The 20488-nt window shown below is 44.9% G+C and overlaps 1 protein-coding gene across 1 annotated transcript in view; it reads right to left on the bottom strand.

The window, feature by feature from the left end:
* The window catches only part of LOC139325603 (uncharacterized), a 101097-nt gene extending 83427 nt beyond the window's left edge, over positions 1 to 17670 (bottom strand). Inside the window, 4 exon segments of the mRNA XM_070955530.1 lie at positions 14948 to 16081; positions 16390 to 17255; positions 17258 to 17381; positions 17611 to 17670. Coding sequence (XP_070811631.1) covers positions 14948 to 16081; positions 16390 to 17255; positions 17258 to 17381; positions 17611 to 17616 — 2130 coding nt within the window. The 5' untranslated portion in view covers positions 17617 to 17670.
* Positions 17671 to 20488: the final 2818 nt, after the last annotated feature.

Raw genomic sequence — 20488 nt, 5'->3', positions numbered from 1 at the left:
ATTTTACATTTTTGCTCTATCTTGTCACCATGGTGAAGAGAAGCAGTTGTGAAATGAGTGACACGATTGTTAAGAATGCTGCACGGGCATAAATGACCAGTCATAACTGCGAAGACCGGTCAAAAGTGCGAGGACCTGTCAGAAATCACTTTTTTCAGCCCTCTGGGTAGTCCTTTTGTGCACATGGACTACTCAGAGGGCTGAAAAAGTTATTTTTGACTGCCCTATCTTATCACCATGGTGAAGAGAAGCAGTTGTGAAATGAGTGACATGGTTGTTAAGAATGCTGCACGGGCATAAATGTGAGGATGGTCACAAGTGTGAGGACCAGTCAAAAGTGCGAGGACCAAGAAGTGAATGTCAAAATAAAGGATACTGATTTTAAAATTTCTGATGTGGATAATAAAATGCAGAGAGTTGAAGACGAAATCACGATGATGAAATTCCGGTCTATGGAATTTGCCATAAGAATTAGAGGGATTAAGGAAAGTGACCGGCAAGATTTGAGACAGGTTTGCGCTGATGCCTTGGCTGTGTTGTTAAAAATTAATCCTGATGAGATCTTTTACAAAATAGATAAAATTTACAGAGTGAACTCATGGGTGGCCAGACAAAGACAACTACCAAGAGATGTGGTGATATACTTCACAGATAGAAGAATGAGAAATGATATTCTGCAAAAATCTTTCCTTTCCTCTGTGCAAGTTGAGGGAACTGAGGTTGGAATTTATAAATAATTACCACCAAAGATGCTGAAAGATAGAAAAGATTTTGGTTTTTTGGTAAAGGAATTAAACAAATTAGAGATTCCATTTAGGTGGGATGCTCCAACGGGCATAATTCTGAAGTATCAGGGGGAAAGACATCGACTGAATACTGTTGAAAAAGCGGAATATTTTTATTATAATGTTTTCAAGGAGAGATCACCATCTCCACGTTCATCTACTGTATTGGAGATAAAGGAGAGTGAGAAGGAGAAGCAACCCCAGCAAGAGTTGGAAGTGCAACTTAAGCAGATTGAATTAGACCCAACAGAAGCGCAGGGTGCTGTAGGAGGTTTTCTGGAGGAACCCGTTAGAATCTTCTCCAATTCTGACTACAAGAGATGTGGCATTGGACCTAGAGCGTATGGCTGAAGCTAAAGACCAGCGAATAACTCGTGCAGTTTCAAAACAACTTAAAGAAAAACAATTGCAAGAAAGAGCTATGGCACAACAATATAAAAAAGGAGCTAAGAGTACTACAGAACAAAGGGAAGCCATGGGGAGAGCAAAGTCGGCGGCCTCGGAAGACATCCGGCAATCTTGCTCGTTGCTTCAAAAAGGTATGCATGATGGTTAAGTTTTTGTCTTGGAACGTGAATGGACTGAACTCACCACAGAAAAGGAAGAAAATATTTACATATTTACAACAATTTAATAATGATATAATTTGTTTACAAGAAACTCATATTAGAACGCAAGATCAAAAATATTTGATAAACTTAAAGTTAGGAATACATTTCATAGCCTCAAATTTGGAAAAAAAGAACGGCGTGGTTATTTACATAAATAAAAGATTATCAGCTAAAATTATAGAAGTAGATGAAGGTGGTAGGTTTGTAGCAATTGAACTGTGTACTGCATATGGCCAAATTCTTGTGATTGGGATTTATGCTCCTAACCAACAGCAAGATCATTTTTATAAAATTTTGCATACTAAAATATTGCAGTGGGACTATAGATCAATTTTGATTATGGGAGATTGGAATGGAGTAATTGATTCCAAATTAGATAAAAAAAAGTCTGGCGAAGTCAAAGATTAGACTACCACAAACTTTTTTTGAAATGAAAGAAGATTTGGAACTAAAGGATGTTTGGAGAATACATAACTTAAAAGACTTGGACTATACTTTCTTTTCTGATAGACACAGATCTTTTTCAAGGATTGATTTTATTTTAGTATCAAATGATTTACTTGTTAAAACAAAAAGGACTAAAATCTTTCCAAGAACTTTATCTGATCATAGTCCAGTATGGATAGAAATCGAGACTGAAAAAATTGAGAGAAGATCATGGAGACTAAATGAAAATTTGTTTAGATATGAAAAAAATATAACAGAACTTAAGAAGCAGATGAAAGAATTTTTTGACATTAATTTGAACAAGGGTACCCCTATTGAAATTGTGTGGGACGCGAGCAAAGCATATATGAGAGGGGTACTCATTCATATGAACTCTAAACATAAACTGAATAGACAAAAGAAAAGATCTGAAATTGAAGTAGAAATAAAGAAAAAAGAACAGTTACTTATTAAAAATCCAACAGATGAAAGAACACGTAGTGCTATAAAACTTTTGAAAGACCAATTCCAAATGCTTATGGCGGACCAAGTTGCAACAAATTTACAATATGCGAAGCATAATACATTTTGTAATGCTAACAAACCGGGCAGATGGCTGGCTTATACTTTAAGGAAGAAGCAGAGTATGCGGACCATCGACTGTATTGATATTGGAGGGACAGAAATTTATCAACAAAAATTAATTAAAGAAGTTTTTGTAGACTACTATACTAAACTATATGCTAAAGAAGACATACAGAATGGACTTATAGAAAAATATCTAGAAAATAAAAGAGTTACAAAAGTTACTAATCAACAAAAGGAAAGACTGAATCATCCTATAACAGCTGAGGAGATAATTGCAGCAATAAAACAACTGAAAACTGCCAAAGCTCCGGGAACAGATGGCTTGACAGCAGTGTATTATAAAACTTTGCAAGTAGAAATGGTGGAACAACTTAGAGACTTATTTTGTAATATACAACAAGGGGGTAAAATACCCCCATCATGGAAAACAGCTTATATCTCTTTGATACCAAAAGAGCATGCAGGTCCTAAAAAACCGGAAAATTATAGGCCAATATCTCTTCTGAATAATGACTACAAAATTTATGCAAAAGTATTAGCCAACAGGTTGATGCCAGTAATTAAAGAGGTGATTCACGATGATCAAGCGAGATTTATAGAGGGTAGATATATGAAGGACAATATAAGGCAAGTGATAGACTTATTGGAATATCTTGAGAAGAATAAACAGATCCCTGCAGTGCTGGCTTTTTTGGATGCGGAGAAAGCCTTTGATAGAGTGGATTGGAATTTTCTATTAAAGACTTTGGAAAAAATGGGACTTTGGGGATCAATTTATATTGGCGGTTTCAGCAATTTACCAAGAGCAAAAGGCACAGATTATTATTAATGGAAGTTTGACAACAGATTTTAAAATTGAAAAAGGTACAAGACAAGGCTGTCCGTTATCCCCTTTGCTATTTATTTTAACATTAGAAGTCTTGTTGAATATAATAAGAGATTCGACCAGCTTGAAAGGTATAGTGATAAGGCAAGAAGATTACAGAATAAGGGCATTTGCAGATGATCTGGTTGTTACCCTAACACAGCCGGTGGAATCAATAATCCTGATGAAAGACATTATAAAAGATTATGGTACAGTATCAGGATTTAGATTGAACCAGAAAAAAACTAAGATGATAGTCAAAAATATGACACAAGATCGAAAACATGAACTTGAAAAGAGGGCAGGTTTTGAGATTGTCTCAAAGGTTAAATATTTAGGAGTTCAGGTTGCAGAATCTAATATGAAACTGATTCAAAATAATTATGAGGTGTTGTGGCGAGAGGTACAAAAGGACATGGAGACATGGAAAAAACTGAAAATTATGCAAGATGTTCCGGAAAGGGGAGGTCTTAAACTTCCAAACCTACAGTTATATTATGAAGCAGCAGCTTTGACTCAAGCAAGCGATTGGTTTGGAAGGAAAAAGACTGGAATATTGAATATAGAAAGTTTTGATCTCGAACTTGGTTGGCACGCTTACTTGTTTTATGACAACAAAGTGGATAAAGTTTTTAAAAGTCATATACTTAGAGATTCTCTGATGAGAGTATGGAAGAAGCACCGAATCAAATGGGATTATAAAATACCGTTGTGGCTGGATCTTGGTCATATTATTTGGAATACAAATACAATGTCACTCGGGGGGGTTTTATATAAAGAGGTTCTTTTTACAGATGTGGGCAGATGGCAACTGAAGACACTACAGACACTGTTGGCTGACGGGATTAACCTAACCTGGCTACAATACAATCAACTTCAACTGAGATGGAAAGAGGACCAAAAAACTGGTATTATGTTGCATGAGGAAGAGTTGGTTAGACATATAAAAGAGAAAGGTCCAATGCATATCAAAAGGCTATATAATGTTTTGTTAGAAAGGGACTCAGAAACTGAATTGGTCAAAGATTGCATGATTAAATGGGCACAGAATTTTGCAGAACCAGTAATGTTGGAAACATGGGAGAAAATATGGGTTCAGAATGTTAAATTTACGCAATCGCAGAATTTGAGGGAAAATTTTTATAAGATGTTTTATAGATGGCATTTAGATCCCAAGAAATTATCCTGTATGTATCCTAATGTTCAGCCAAAATGTTGGAGATGTGATTGTTTAGATGCTACATATTATCATGTTTGGTGGAATTGTAAGAAAGTTAAGGCTTTTTGGATAAAAATATGGTGGGTTATGCAGAATGTTTTGAAGAAAAAAATTCCATTTTCTCCACAATTGTTTTTATTGGGTATAGTTAAGGGTTTTACACTGGATGAAATTAAGTTGATATTGTACATGATAACTGCAGCGAGATTATTGATAGGTAAATATTGGAAAAATGAAGCTTTACCCATTATCGAAGAATGGACTTTGAAAATGGCCAGTTTTGCGGAGATGGCGAAGATCTCAGCATATTTAAAAGACCGCTCACAAGAGACTTATGAATGGGAATGGAAAAAATGGATAGATTATGTGCAGAACAAATATCAAGTTAGAAAGTATCAAGTAGTTTTTCATTGAAAGTATTATCTAAAAATAGAAATGTATGAAAACTGTGAAGATAAAAAAAAAAAAAATTTTAAGGGGGTCGGAGGGGTTCAAGTTTTATAAACAGGGGATTTTGATGGGATTATATTTTGTGGAAGTCAGGGGGGAGGGTTGGGGGGGTTGGGGGGTTAGGGTGGGGTGTGGGGGGTGGGATGGGGGGGAAAAATGGGGTGAAAATGTAATTGTAAAACTTTTGCAATAAAAAATAATAATAAAAAAACAAGTGCGAGGACCTGTCAGAAATGACTTTTTTCAGCCCTCTGAGTAGTCCCTATACACATAGCCATGGCCACCCGGTCACATGACCAGCTAGCCACGCCCACCCAGTCACATGACCTCCAAACCATGCCCACAAAATAAGCCACACCCACAATGGTGTCCCTCTTTACCAATGTTAAAATCTGGTCACCTTAGTTTAAGTGCAACTCCACCTCCACCTCTTTTTATTAGGTGTTTTGAAAAATTTCCTCCTGAGTTTCATCCCACCATGTTTCAGTAACGGCAGCAATCTCATCTTTGCTCTCGTGTTCTGGGACGTCAGGTTCCCTCTGTTTCTTCTTCATACTTTGGGTGTTGATGTGTAGGAGGAGGGATGAGGAGGAGGAGGGATGAGAAAGGAGAAGATGATTCCATGTATATGTGTGTTTGTGGGGTCTGTGGAGGGGCTGGCAAGGCAGCTGGAGGGGAGGGCCTGGCTGACTTAATCCTCTTACTGTCTCTGGGATGTATTTTGCGGTTATCGTTCATGACGGTTGGATATATTGCCCCCAAACTGTACAGGTAGTACTAACTAGATCTCCAATCAGAATTGAGACAAAAATTTCTGTTCTTGACAGTTGCTGCACCCCATTTTTTGCCATAATTGGCAGGTCATATCCTACAATTGTGAAATGACTTGTGAAGTAGTTATGCGAATCCTCCAATGACTTTGTGGGACACCAGATGTGAAAGATACCAATACTGATGACGTGACCCTGGGACAGCGCAACCGTCATAAATACTTGCCAGTGGCTAAACGCCTGGATTTGGACCACAGGGATGCTGGAACAGTCGTAAGTGTGAAAACTGGTCAAGGCCACTTTTTTTCAGTGCTGCTATAACTCCACTAAGTCATTAAGCAAATAGGTCAAGGACTATCTCTACAGTGCTTTAAAAATAATCCAAAATAGCCCCCAAATTGGAACCCACAGAGGTCAAAAATTTTCCTGCAACAAATCTGCAAAACTAGCCCATTTTGGGAGAAAAGCTGTCCAGCTGCCCACAACTGTTTCCATCTTGCAGTTCCACTCAATCCCCAAACTTTGAGAGGGTGGCTGAAGCTCCTGGAGGTTTATCTGTCTCCTCAGGGTCACCCGAGTGGTGCGAATGATTCTTGCAGTCTGCAATTTTTCCCTCTGGAAATCCATTCCTGCTCCCACACCATCCAAAGGGGGTTCAGCCCAAATTGCATCGCTAAAAGTCTGTAGAGATTCTCCGTCATCCAGGTTGTCCCACAGGTACTTTGTTCAAGAGGCAACTGGACTTTCTGGTTTTTTTCTTTTGAAGGAGTTTCGCTTCTCATCCCAGAAGCTTCTTTGGTACTGAAGAACTGAAGAAGTTTCTTGGATGAGAAGTGAAACATCTTCAAGGAAAAATGAAGCCCAGTTGCCTCTTGAAAAAGCACCTTTGGGATAAGGTGTCCTGCATGAACAGGGGGTCAGACTAGAAGACCTCCAAGGTCCCTTCCAGCTCGGTTGTTCTTATTCTGTTAGCCGAGAAGGGAACTTCCTACATACCTCTAAAAACAGCTTGACAACCTCACTGGCCTTCAGCATCAGATCCCCTCAGGTCTTTGGTGCAATACAAGAAGAACATTAAAAGGATGTCAAATTGTGGCCCCTTTAGCTGTCGCCTGCCTGAGTGTCCCTCTACTAGATCTCCACCCCCCACCTTCCCCAGGGAGGGACCCTGGATGGGGGGGGAAGCCAGAGACCCAGAAGGGCCCCCCAACCTCCACAGGGCAACGGAGGGAAAGGTTTACCTTTGAGGGGGTTCAGCAAAGGCTGAAAGGTCCACATATTAATGGGGGGGGTCCTGGGGGATTTCTCCCCCTCCTGCAGATTTGCAAAGGGGTCTTTTGGGGGGGAGGGAGCTTGAGGGGGGGTGTCGCTGCTTGGAGGCCACGGAGCAGCCTGGCTGGAGCCCCCCAGGAGGAAGGGGAGACCCCTCAGCCCCGCCTGCCTGAGTGCCCCCCCCATATTTCCACCACCCCCCCGCCTTGCCTAGGGAGAGACCCCGGTTGGGGGAAGGGTGGGAAAGTCAGAGACCCAGGGGGGCCCCCCAACCTCGGCCTGCCTGAATGCGGGGGGGAGGGGGCGGAGGGGGAGAAGAGGGACCCCAAAGATCAAAGGGAAAATTCCCCCCCCAGCCTCACCTCCGCACGAGAACAGAAAGACAGTCGGCACCGCGCAGGCGCACTCTCGGTGACTGAAAATGGAGGACGCCGATTGGTCGCTCTGGGGGACGGCGGCGATTGGCTGGAGGACTCCTTGGGGCGGTCCCTCCAAAGGAAGGGTGCCCCCCCTCCCCCGCACCTCGCTTATGGATAGACCTCCGATGGTGTGGGGGGGGGAAAGTCGCAGCCGCAGAAGGGACCCGCAACCTCCGCTTGCCTGGATGCCGGGAGGGGGGAAAGCTGAACGGACCACAAAATTTAAGCGGCCCACCTCCACATGGAACCATAACAACGCTGGGCAACGCGCAGGCGCACTCTGGTTCTTTGAGGGAAGGTGGATGCTGATTGGTTGCCCTGCGGAGGGCGGCGATAGGCAGGAAGACTCCTGGGGGGCGGTCCCTCCAAAGGAAGAGGAGGAGCCTCTGGCAAAAAGGGCGCGAAACCTCCACTTCCGGAAACCAAACGGGCAAGGAAGGAACTCCCTGTATCGGCGATCAGAGGAGCCCGGATGATGGAGGTTTGGCGCAGGGGATGCTGGGAGTCGCAGTCTAGGAGGGTCTCTTTCAGGTCCGCAAGAGGTGGGGGCCCACCCGGGGAGGATTAGGCGCCATCTAAGAAAATGAAATTGAAGGTTGAAAGAAAAAAAGGAGGTTCTACATTTAGGCAAGGAAAACAAAATGCACAGGGAGAGTATAGGTGGCAGCTCACTCAACAGTGGTGACTGTGAGGGGGATCTTGGAGTCCTAGTGGACAATCGCTTAAATAGGAGCCAGCCGTCTGCAGCAGCTGCCAAAAAGGCCAACACAGTTCTGGGCTGCATCAACAGAGGGATAGAATCAAGATCACGCAAAGTGTTGATACCACTTTATGATGCCTTGGAAAGGCCACACTTGGAATAATGGATCCAGTTTTGGTCGCCATGATGTAAAAAAGATGTGGAGACTCTAGAAAGAGTGCAGAGAAGAGCAACAGAGAGGATGAGGGAACTGGAGGCTAAAACGTATGACGAACGGTTGTAGGAACTGGGTATGTCTAGTCTGATAAAAAGAAGGACTAGGGGAGACAGGATAGGAGTCTTCCGATATCTCAGGGGCTGCCACAAAGAAGAGGGGGCCAAGCTATTCTCCAAAACACCTGACTGAGGGAGGCAGGACAAGAAGCAATGAGTGGAAACTAATCAAGGAGACCTCCAAGGTGCCTTCCGACTCTTATTCTATTCTTTTCCTGTGCGGGGAAGGGGATGGAGGTGTGACCCACCTCTCTTTCTCTCCTGCAGGAGGATGGAGGAGCCCGGCGGAGGAAGGAAGGAAGCGTCGCCCGAGAGGAGGAGGAGAGAGGGCCCCACGGAGCAGCCCTGCCTGGAGACGGTGGGGAAAGGCCGGGGGGTTTCGGGTCTGCAGGAGGGATGAGCCCAGGGGGACCCTGGGAAAGGCAGCTGCCTGGAGGACGATGCGAATTGGATGAAAGGGGCGGAGACCCCGAGACGGGCGTGGAGGGTGGAGGCTTCTTCGGAAGTCCCCGAAAGCTCCGAAGGATCCAGGAGGAAGCAAAGGAATATCAGTGCCCTGAATGTGAAACATTCTTCATAAGAAATGGACATCTTCAAAGGCATATCAGCATCCACACAGGAGAGAAGAAACACGAATTTGATTTTGATTCACACCCCTCTGCTCAGGCAGGAAATCCTCTACCGTTTCAGACAAATGGTTGCCCAATTTCTTTTGAAAAGACTTTCATGATTGAGCAGAACAACTTCTCTAGGCAAGCAGTTCCACTTCTTAGTTTTTCTCACTGTCAGGAAATTTCTCCTTAATTCCAGGTTACTTGTCTCCCTAGTTATTTTCCGTCCATTATTTTTTGTCTTCCCTTCTGGTGCTTTGGAAAATAGGTGACCCCTCCCCTCTTCCTTGTGGCAGCCCCTCAGGTATTGGCACAGTGCTATCGTGTCACTGCTACTCCTTTTTTTCACTATCGTCAGGATAGAGAATCAGAGCTGGAAGGGACCTTGGAGGTCTTCTAGTCCAACCCCCTGTTTAAACAGGAGAACACTGCAATTTGAAAGAAGTGGCTGTCCAGTCTATTTTTAAAAGCCTCCAGTGATAAAGCACCTACAATTTTTGGAAGGCAAGCTGTCCCACTGGTTGATTTCATATAATCATGTGATGGATACGGTGTCACTAAAATAGCAATGGGATTTAGGCTTATATACCTCCCCATAGTGTTTCCCGGTAGCTGGCGATTAGCTTTCTGTAAGTGTTTGAAACTATTCAACTTTCACCGCAGCTGCACAGGAGCACTGCAGCACTAAAATAGGCACAACTTTCCAAATTTCGATCCCAAAGGAATATATGGGTCCTCTATTTTGGACGCATTCTATAGAGGTATATTGGTCCCAAGAATTGTCCTATTGTGCACTGTTTTGCCCAGTGTGAATCAAAAGGCACAACCGAAAGCAAATAATCCAGGTGTCAGGTTCTGATGTTATCTCAAATAAATTTCATTCTCAAACACAAAGTCTTTGATGAAATCTCTTATTTATTGAAGAATAATGATCTAGTCCTGAACTCATTTGCAGCCAAAACTGACCCTCTGATCCCAAACCCCTCCCTTTCTGGTCCTCAAATCTCAATGTCTCATTGGCCATCTTCCAAGTCCATCTTTCATTTCAGTTACTTCAAGTCACAGGAATTCCCCCCTCTTCTCATCACCTAGGTGTCGTTATCTGCCGGGGTGGGGGGTGGGGGGGGGAGAACTGGGTGAAAAGTCAAGCTACTACTTCTAACAGGCTCTTTCCCACTCATTCATGTCAGCACTGGGGAAATCATAGTTTGGAACACTGACACCAGGCTCACTGCTGTGTTTATTGAACGGTATGTACCGCAGTGGCTGTCCTGCAAAAGAATAGTGGGAGACTCCCCTGCAGACCAATAGGTATATTTGAGAAATGTGGTGGCGCGAAAACTACCCCGATACCTGGATGAAGTTGTCTATCTGGATCCGTTCCAGTTGGGCTTCAGGTCACGATACAGCACGGAAACGGCATTGATCACATTGGTGCATGATCTCTGGAGGGCTCGGGACAGAGGTTGCTCCTCTATCCTGGTCCTATTAGATCTCTCAGTGGCTTTTGATACCATCGACCATGGTATCTTACTGCACCGGCTGGAGGGGTTTATTTATTTATTTATTTATTAATCAAATTTCTATACCGCCCTACTCCAGAAGGACTCAGGGCGGTGAACAGCCAAGATAAAATACAGATAATACAAATATTAAAAGTCCCTTACAATTATTAAATATTTTGGCCGAAACACAGATTAAAACACCGAATTTATAAAATCAAACGAATTAAAAATTTAAAAGAGGAGAGTTAGGCCAGGCCAGCCTGCTGGGTTAGGAATAGGGGGCACCGTGTTTCGGTGGTTCTCCTCCTTCCTCTCTGACCGTTCGCAGTTTGTGTTGGCAGGGGGGCAGAGGTCGACCTCGAGGCACCTTATTTGTGGGGTGCCGCAAGGGTCAGTCCTCTCACCCCTTCTGTTCAACATTTATGTAAAACCTCTAGGCGAGATCATCCATGGTTTCGGGGTAAGTGTTCATCAGTATGCTGATGACACACAGCTATACATCTCCACCCCAGACCACCCCAATGATGCCCTTGCTGTGATGTCCAGTTGCCTGGAGGCCGTGTGGATCTGGATGGGGAGAAATAAGCTCAGACTCAACCCCTCCAAGACCGAGTGGCTGTGGCTTCCGGCGTCCCGGTATAGTCAGTTGGTACCATCACTGACAAGTGGGGATGAGATCTTGCTCCTCACAGAGAGGACCTGCAACTTGGGTGTCCTCCTGGATTCACAGCTATCTTTAGAAGATCATTTGATGGCCGTGGCCAGGGGTGCCTTTTATCAGGTTCGCCTGATCCACCAGTTGCGTCCCTTTCTGGATCGGGATGCCTTGCGCACGGTCACTCATGCCCTAGTTACCTCCCGTATGGACTACTGTAATGCTCTCTACACGGGGCTCCCCTTGAAAAGCACCCGGAGGCTCCAACTGGTCCAGAATGTAGCCGCGCGGGTGATTATGGGCGCAGCTCATTGCGCCCATGTAACACCTCTCCTACGCGAGCTGCACTGGCTCCCGGTGGTCTTCCGGGTGCGATTCAAGGTGTTAGTTATCACCTTTAAAGCGCTCCATGGCTTAGGACCTGGGTACCTACGAGATTTTGCCACCAATAGCCTCCCACCGACCAGTTCGTTCTCACAGGGAGGGACTACTCAGGGTACCGTCAGTCAAATTATGCCGACTGGTGACTCCCAGGGGGAGGGCCTTCTCTGTGAGGGCTCCAGCCCTTTGGAATGAAGTGCCCCCGGAGATACGGAATATCCCCGATCTCCGTGCTTTCCACCGTGCCCTCAAGACCCTGATGTTCCAACAGGCGGGGCTAAACATGTGAATGATTTTTAAATGTTATCTAATTCTGGGTTTTTAATTTAATTGGGCCAAACTATGTTATAATAATAATTTTAATTTAGTAATTTTATGATGTTTGTGTATCTATATTTTTCTTGACTGTACACCGCCTTGAGTCCTACAGGAGAAAGGTGATATAGAAATATAATTAATAAATAAATAAATAAATAAATAAATAAATAAATAAATAAATAAATAAATAAAATTTATACACTGCAGAAAAGAGGAAAAATAGTAGAGAAGGTGACGAGTACGTGTTCTTAAGTAATGGATCTCAGGTTGCTTTTCTGTTATCTACTATGTTCTTAGAAGAAGAAACACTTGGATCTTGAGATTCAGGGGTTGCTACTGGAACCTTGTGGGGAAACTTACCAATTTCCATTTTGCCCACAGTTCTTTCCATGCGCCTGGAAATTTCTCTCCTGGGTTCATTCTTCCCTTGAACATAAGGCTCTTGACCCTCCTTCCATACATGCTCCTAGGCTGGTGGGAGGGGGGTTAGGCTGTTCCTTCAGCCACAGTGGGGGGGCTTCATTTTTAATATAATAAGAGTTTTCCCCATGTATTTTTCCTCTTTTATTTTTCCCTTTTGTAAGCCACCCAGCGTCATTAGCAGTTGGGCTGCTCTCCAAGTTTAATAAAAGGAGTCCTACCTAAATAAATGGGTACGTGTCCCAAATTTCCTGCCCTTGGATATCCCAGAGCACCACCCGAGAGGATCCTGGCTTCTCTTTCAGCTATGCATGACACGATCTGTAAAACTATTTCCAAGGTGGCTTCTCATCCTGGAGTCGTGATAGTGAAAAGCTTGGGGTGTAACCACCACTACGTGATTGCTGATAACTTGATTCCCTCTTCTCCGGCGTAGATGGAAAAATGTAAGCATTCGGTTCTTTAGGGTTTGATGCTTCAGCTGCTGAAGGTGGACTTAGTTTGTGGGAACAGTTCAGAAGTAAAATTAGTTGCGAGTCAAGGCAGCTGAAGTTTAGCCTGAAACCAGCACCTGAAAATAGTCTTAAGAGTCTGCTTAATACGTGGCTCTTACGCTTCTAGGATACAAGAAGGAAACTGGTGTGTTTCATGTTAGGAACCTGAGTTATATGGATTAAAAAAAAAAATTCCAGAAAATTGGGGTTTTATTTTGTTTCATATAAGCAACTTGGCTTCCTTACTAATGCCGATAGCTTAATAATCCAGAGTTTGTTTCAGAGAACAGAAATCACTGACAAGTGACATATAAGCTTGGCAGAATTCATAATCCAGAAATTGTGCTTATTTTAAGCAACTTGCAAAGTGAGAATTCCTTCCCTGAGCAGAATGTCCCAGAAATCCTTTTATCACATTATTGTTGACTGAGTTCTTTTCTGAGGCTCATGAAGGGCTTGGCCTACGCTCCGTCTCTGGGCAGCCTTGAATTTGGGAAGAGAAGAGACGTTCCTTCTCTATAAACCTCTCTGGTCGATTCCCTACTTTACCTCTCACAGTTCCCTATCACAGAGCAAAAGCTCTCCCAACCACAATGATCCAGGAATAGAAATAATAATTTTAGATATAAAGAATTGCTCTCTCTCCTTTGCTCTCTGTAGGGATTAGTATCCTGAACTCGGGACGTTGGTTCCTCTGGATAACTTTGAACATCAGCTCACGGATGTCCTACACAACAAGCCTCCTCCCCCCATCTCCCCCCCTCCTCCTGCAAGACCAACCCTTGAGAAAAGGCCTAGGGCAGAGGAGGAGGAGACCGAGGCAAAGGCTAAGGAAGGAAGTGAATTCACAGCAAGTTAAACGGACTGTGTGATGCTGTTGCTTCATATTGTTTCATCATTTGTTTCCTGACACTGAATGTATGCACCATTTGTTTCTGTGCCCTCTTAAAAACATGAACCCCCCTCCCTTAATAAATGTTTTTGCTTGGCTTGGATTATTTGAGGATCTGTATTTTCAGGTGGACAAAGAAACCCCTTTGCTTCTCTTAAAGTCTCTCAAATCAGGTAATCAAGTTCTTTTCAGTTCCACACCAAACTTGGTGCCTGAGTTTGGAGATGAAGACATGATTTAAATCCATCAGCCAACAATTAAAAGTAACAGGGAAAATGGCTGGGTGTTCTCATTTTCTCTCTGCTTCCCTTTCCTAAGAAGGGGCCAAATGAGCGTTTTCGTCCTTGCAATACAACTCTGATAAATTGGTTGCAAATAGAAGGAAGATTTCCCAGAGTCCAGGAGCCCTTCTGAAGACTGACGAACCTCTTGAAGGCATCTTCACTCTGACAACTGACAGTAACTGGCAGTTTAGCCTGCATGGACGAGGTCATAAAGCCCTCAGAATTCCCTAAGAGATGGCAGGTTCCCTATGAAACTTCACCTGCTCCACCTTTTCTATGTGCACCAATGCCAGGCAAATGCCTGTAGGAGGCGACCAAACCAACACTCAAGCTGCCCTTTTCTAACCTTTTTGCACAAAAGGCAAAGCTCTTTGGATGTAGGCTGCATTCTGTTAAGGGAAGCGCCACTCATTAACGTAGCTCTGGGTGAACTTCCCATCGCATTCCCTTTGGGTTGCCCTGCTGTTTTGTGTTTTCTTCCATCGTCCCAGGTGAGCTCCCTCCATTATTTCTGCTTAGGTGAGGCACCTTTTCCTGACACCATATTGTTAGATGGAGCCAAGTTTAAGAACAGAAAGAGAGAGCGAAATTTTCTCCTCAAATTTTGAACTTGATTGAATTACCAGCAGGGTTGATCTCCTCTTGGGGCAGGCAGCACTGCAGCACTGGCTTTAGGCCAGGCAGAGGGAGGGCTGGATCCTGTGTCAGAGCAGCCCTCAACTGCAGCCCTTGGACAGGGATCAGGCAGGGATCTTGTCCACAGCTGCCCAGTTGAGAATCCAACACTCCTGAACCACTGACAGATGGACATCCAGACTCATACAAGGCCTCCCGCCCCTCCCAGGACAGCCTGCTCTGCTAGTTGCCATAAGAATGACCGACAGCAGTCAAACTCAGGTCTGGGACCCTGGGCATGGCCCTGGAAGACTAAAGGAATTTATTAAAAGAAAAATATATATTGAATTTATTAAAAGTGAAAGTTTTAATTGGATTTTATTACCTTTCTTACCAGACATTTATGTGGTTTTTCTCTTGTGTGGATTCTTTGATGTGCATAAAGGTTGCTGCTCTGACTGAATCTCTTTCCACACTCCAGGCATTCGTATGGCTTCTCTCCCGAGTGGATCCTTTGATGTTGATCAAGATGTGATCTCCGATTGAAGTTCTTTCCACACTCAAGGCATTTATGAGGTTTTTCTCCTGTGTGGATCCTTTGATGTCTATAAAGATGTCCCCTCAGACTGAATCTCTTTCCACACTCCAGGCATTTATGTGGTTTTTCTCCTGAGTGGATCCTTTGATGTGTATAAAGGTTTCCCCTCAGACTGAATCTCTTTCCACACTCCAGGCATTTATGTGGTTTTTCTCCTGAATGGATACTTTGATGTGTATAAAGGTTTCCCTTCTGACTGAATCTCTTTCCACACTCCAGGCATTCGTATGGCTTCTCTCCCGAGTGGATCCTTTGATGTTTACAGAGGGTGCTCCTATCATGAAAGCTCTTTCCACACTCCAGGCATTTATGAGGTCTTTCTCCTGAGTGCATAATTAGGTGGCTTTGAAGACTTCCTTTTCTTTTGAAGGATTTTTTGCATTCTGGGCACTGATGTTCCTTTGCTTCCTCCTGGATCCTTCGGGCCTTTCGGGGTTTTCCGAAGGAGCCTCCGCCCTCCAGGCATTTTTTCAGATGGATCCTTTGATGTCTATAAAGGTTGCTGGTATGACTAAAGTTCTTTCCACACTCCAGGCACTTATGAGGTTTTTCTCCCGTGTGGATCCTTAAATGACTTTGAAGATGGTCATTTCTTTTGAAGGTTTTCCTACATTCCGGGCATTGATGTTTCCTCCCTCCCTCCTGGATCCTTCGGGGCTTTGGAGGTCTTCCGAAGGAGCCTCTGCCCTCCAGGCCCATCTCGGGGTCTCTGCCCGTTTCATCCTTCCCGCATCGCCCTCCAGGCAGCCGCCTTTCCCGGGCTCCCCCTGGGCTCCTCCCTCCTGCAGCCCCGGAGGCCCCAGGCCTTTCCCCACCATCTCCCAGGAAAGCCACGCTGGGACCGGGCAGGTCTGCTCCGTGGGGCCCGCTCTCCTCCTCCTCCTCTCGGCCGGTGCCTCTTTCCTGCATCTGCCGCCATCCTCCGTCCTCCTGCAGGGGAGAGAGAGAAGAGGGTCAACTACAGCCCTTGGACAGGGATCAGGCAGGGATCTCGTCCACAGCTGCCCAGTTGAGAATCCAACACTCCTGAACCACTGACAGATGGACATCCAGACTCATACAAGGCCTCCCGCCCCTCCCAGGACAGCCTGCTCTGCTAGTTGCCATCAGAATGACCGACAGCAGCCAAACTCAGGCCTGGGACCCTGGGCATGGCCCTGGAAGACTAAAGGAATTTATTAAAAGAAAAAAATGTATTAAATTTATTAAAAGTGAAAGTTTTAATTGGATTGTATTACCTTTCTTGCCAGGCATTTTTGTGGTTTTTCTCCTGAGTGGATACTTTGATGTCTATAAAGGTTTCCCCTCAGAGTGAATCTCTTTCCACACTCCAGGCACTTATAAGGTTTCTCTCCTGTGTGGATCCTTTGATGTGTATAAAGGGTGCTCCTTAGACTGAATCTCTTTCCACACTCCAGGCATTCGTATGGCTTCTCTCCCGAGTGGATCCTTTGATGTGTATAAAGGTTTCCCCTCTGACTGAATCTCTTTCCACACTCAAGGCATTTATGTGGTTTTTCTCCTGTGTGGATCCTTTGATGTATATAAAGTGTTCCCCTCTGACTGAATCTCTTTCCACACTCAAGGCATTTATGTGGTTTTTCTACTGAGTGGATCCTTTGATGTCTATAAAGGTTTCCCCTCAGATTGAATCTCTTTCCACACTCCAGGCATTTATGTGGTTTTTCTCCTGAGTGTATCCTTCGATGTGTATAAAGGTTTCCCCTCTGACTGAATCTCTTTCCACACTCCAGGCATTTATGAGGTTTCTCTCCCGAGTGGATCCTTTGATGTGTATAAAGGTTTCCCCTCTGACTGAAGCTCTTTCCACATTCCAGGCACTTATGAGGTTTTTCTCCTGTGTGGATAATTAGGTGGCTTTGAAGATGTCCATTTCTTTTGAAGGTTTTTCCACATTTCGGGCACTGATGTTCCTTTGCTCCCTCTTGGATCCTTCGGGGCTTTCGGGGTCTTCCGAAGGAGCCTCCGCCCTCCAGGCCCATCTCGGGGTCTCCGCCCATTTCCTCCTCCCCGCTTCGCCCTCCAGGCAGCCGCCTTTTCCAGGCTCCCCCTCGGCTCATCGCTCCTGCAGCCTGAGAGCCCCCGGCCTTTCCTCGCCGTCTCCTGTGGAAGCCGCGCCGGGACCGGGCAGGTCTGCTCCGTGGGGCCCGCTCTCCTCTTTCTCTTGGCCGGCACCTTTTTCCTGCATCCTGCGCCATCCTCCGTCCTCCTGCAGGGGAGAAAGAGAAGAGGGTCACGACTGCGTCCCCTTCCCCACAGGGGAGGCCCAGGCCCAAGCCCCCGCCTCCAATGGGCTTCCCGGGCATTCTCCAGGCGGAGATGGCCTCCTTCCCAGCCTCCTGTCTCCGTCCTTCCCGCCTACCAGACTAGGCCTCGGGCTCCCAGGCCTCCAGAGAGACTCTCCCGGACTACGATTCCCAGCATCCCCTGCACCAAACCTGCATCAAACGGCCTCCTCTGTCGATGATTCAGACAGCTTCCTCATTGCCCGTTTTGTTTCCGGAAGTGGAGGCTTCATGCCCTTTTTCCTCCACTAGTTCCGCCTTTTCCTTTGGAGGATCCGCCCCTCGGAGTCCATTCGCCAATCGGCAACATCCCGAGCGCGACCAATCTGTGTCCTTCTTCCTGCAACAAGCCAGATGGCACCTGCGCAGTTCCGCAAGTTATTATGGTCCGGGGTGGAGGTGGGACAAGGGGGAGGGGGGGCTTCCTTTGAACTTTGGGGTCTGGTCCCCCCCCCTATATTGAGGCTGGCAGAGGTCAGGGGTTGAAGCCTTATATGAGCCCATAAAGGGCAGCCAGTTGGGTCTATTGTGGGACCTTCGGAGACCCTGAGTTTGAATCAGCCGCTCTTTGTGTCCTGGATTCCTTCTTTTCATTGAGGGAAATCTCTTTGCTACAATACTCTTAATAAATTGCCTTTGAATGCTCCTCCCACTCAGATCCTCATTGGAGCAAGTGTGCTGTGGCTGAATCTAGGGCTCATTTGACCTTTATTGTTGGGGGTGCAAAGGAGCTTCTCCCTGCCATTGTTTGATATAATCTATGTGGATTTCCCAAATGTGGGGACCTATTAAGACCATCCCCAAGCATCTGAAGCTCTCAGTTGGATTCCCTGAATGGTCCCCTTGTCTTCCAGCAGAAACCCCTACAAGGGACTCTCTAACGCCAAGGAAGCTTTGTGAGATATGAGCCATATTCTTAAAAAGCCCCCACCCTTTTAGCCTTAAAACACCTGGCTTTTCCCCAGGCGCTGGGAGATCAGACAAGGAGAAGGTGGCATGGATTGGCCCCAGGATTTTCTTTCATGGTTTTTCTTTTATATTTTAATGTGTTGGATACTTTTTAAAAAACCCTTTTTGGGAGCTGCACAGAGTTGACTGAAAGATGGGCAGTTATAAGAACGTTTTAAATGAATAAGACTCTTTGGGGACCTGTTTGGTCCTCCCACTAGGTGCAGAGACTGGGTGTTCCCCAGTTGCCAGGATAGGGAAAGTCCCCCATTCCTCTGCTTTCTGTTCCTCAGCTAAATGATTTCTTATTTCATTCAGGGCTGCATCAGGGTTATGTTTGACCTGGGGGGGGATCCCTGGGTAGCCGTGGCCAGCTCATCTTCACTCTTCTTGTGGGCACCTGTGGTGGCCAAGTGCTACAACAGGATTTCCCTTAGAACCTCCCTCCCTCATAATCTTCCTTACTTCCTCCTGCCCTCCCTTCCCTTTTCTTCTTTTTCCTTCCCTCTTTCCTTCTTTTTCCTTCCTTCCTCCCTTCTCGTCTTTCCTTCTTTGCCTTTCCTCTTTCCTGTCCCTTCTGGGATGCTCAAATGCAAAAGGGGAAACATTTCTTTTGCTTTTAGTTTCTTTTCCTAATCCTCTGCCGGTGAAAGTGGAGCTGGGGGGGGTGGAGGCCACATTTACGCTGGCGGAGGAGTGCAGGAGGCCATTGCAGCTGAAAACGGGGCCTGGTAGGGCTACACGCTTCCCTCCAGAGCTCTGTTTCCTCTGACAGAGGCATTGTGGGCCAGTCCGATCTGTTCCCCACGGGCCAGATCCAAGCACCCTTCAGTTTGACTCCCCTGATCTAGTTCCTCCGATTGGGCATTTTTTACTTTTTGCATTTCTACAAAGGTGCAGCTGTTTAAGTGCAACTCCACCTCCACCTCTTTTTATTAGGCGTTTTGAAAAATTTAAATCCTCCTGGGTTTCATCCCACCATGTTTCAGTAACGGCAGCAATCTCATCTTTGCTCTCGTGTTCTGGGACGTCAGGTTCACTCTATTTATTCTTCATACTTTGGGTGTTGATGTGTAGGTGGAGAGATGAGAAGGAGGAGGGATGAGAAAGGAGAAGATGAATCCATGTGTGTGTGGGGGGTGTCTGTGACTAGTTTTGAGGATCAGACTCAATAAGAAACACAGATTCGTTATTCAATTAAAGCAAAGGTCTTTATTAATTGACATGTCCTTTTCTATTCACAGGTTACTTCTGGAAGAGCGCAGGATCAGAGTGGGATGCCCCTTTTATACTGAAGGGGCGGGACCAGAGGTAAGGAGTGGTTTGAGGAGAAAGTGGGAGGAGGGAGTGTATATGTTAAATTCTTATTGTATGAGGCATCTATTTATATGACAAATCCCCCTTTAGATGCCGAATATGTGAGGGTTACATTTATCTCTTGTCCATAGATTTACATGTGAATGCATAACTTAGGCACTAAATAAGCATGTTGCTTATTTGGTAAAGGTTTCGTTAAAATGTCTGCTATTTGTTCTTTTGTGTCACAATGTACCACCTTAATGAATCCTGTTTTTGATAATTGTCTCACATGCTTATGCTTTATGTCTATGTGTCTAGACCTTTGTCCTATGGCTTCTGCCTTGGAGATTTCAATTGCGGCTTTATTATCCTCATGTATGATTATGGGTTGCGATGGTCTTGACCAAATACTGGTGAGCAGGTCCTCAAACCAAATGAGATTATTGGCAGCCTTTGAAAGACATATATATTCTGCTTCTGTTGTTGAAGTTGCAACTAAGTTTTGTTTTCCTGTATACCAGTGTACAGGACTGGTATAATTTTAAATGGGTTATTTTAAGGGTAATGGGTTTTAATATTTTGGGAAGCCAATTTGATTTAATTCTGCTTTTAAATTATTTTAAATTTTGTATTGTATGTATTTTAATTTTGGCTGTGCACCGCCCTGAGTCCTTCGGGAGAAGGGCAGTATACAAATTTAAATAATAAAGAAAGAAAAGAAAGAAAGAAAGAAAGAAAGAAAGAAAGAAAGAAAGAAAGAAAGAAAGAAAGAAAGAATAAAGAA

This window comes from Pituophis catenifer, unplaced genomic scaffold, assembly GCF_029215685.1.
Source record: "Pituophis catenifer annectens isolate HBS135680 unplaced genomic scaffold, rPitCat1.0.hap2 SCAF_17, whole genome shotgun sequence".
Lineage (NCBI taxonomy): Eukaryota > Metazoa > Chordata > Lepidosauria > Squamata > Colubridae > Pituophis > Pituophis catenifer.
Note: the sequence above shows the minus strand (reverse complement) of the source record. Positions and strands in the feature narration are given on the sequence as shown.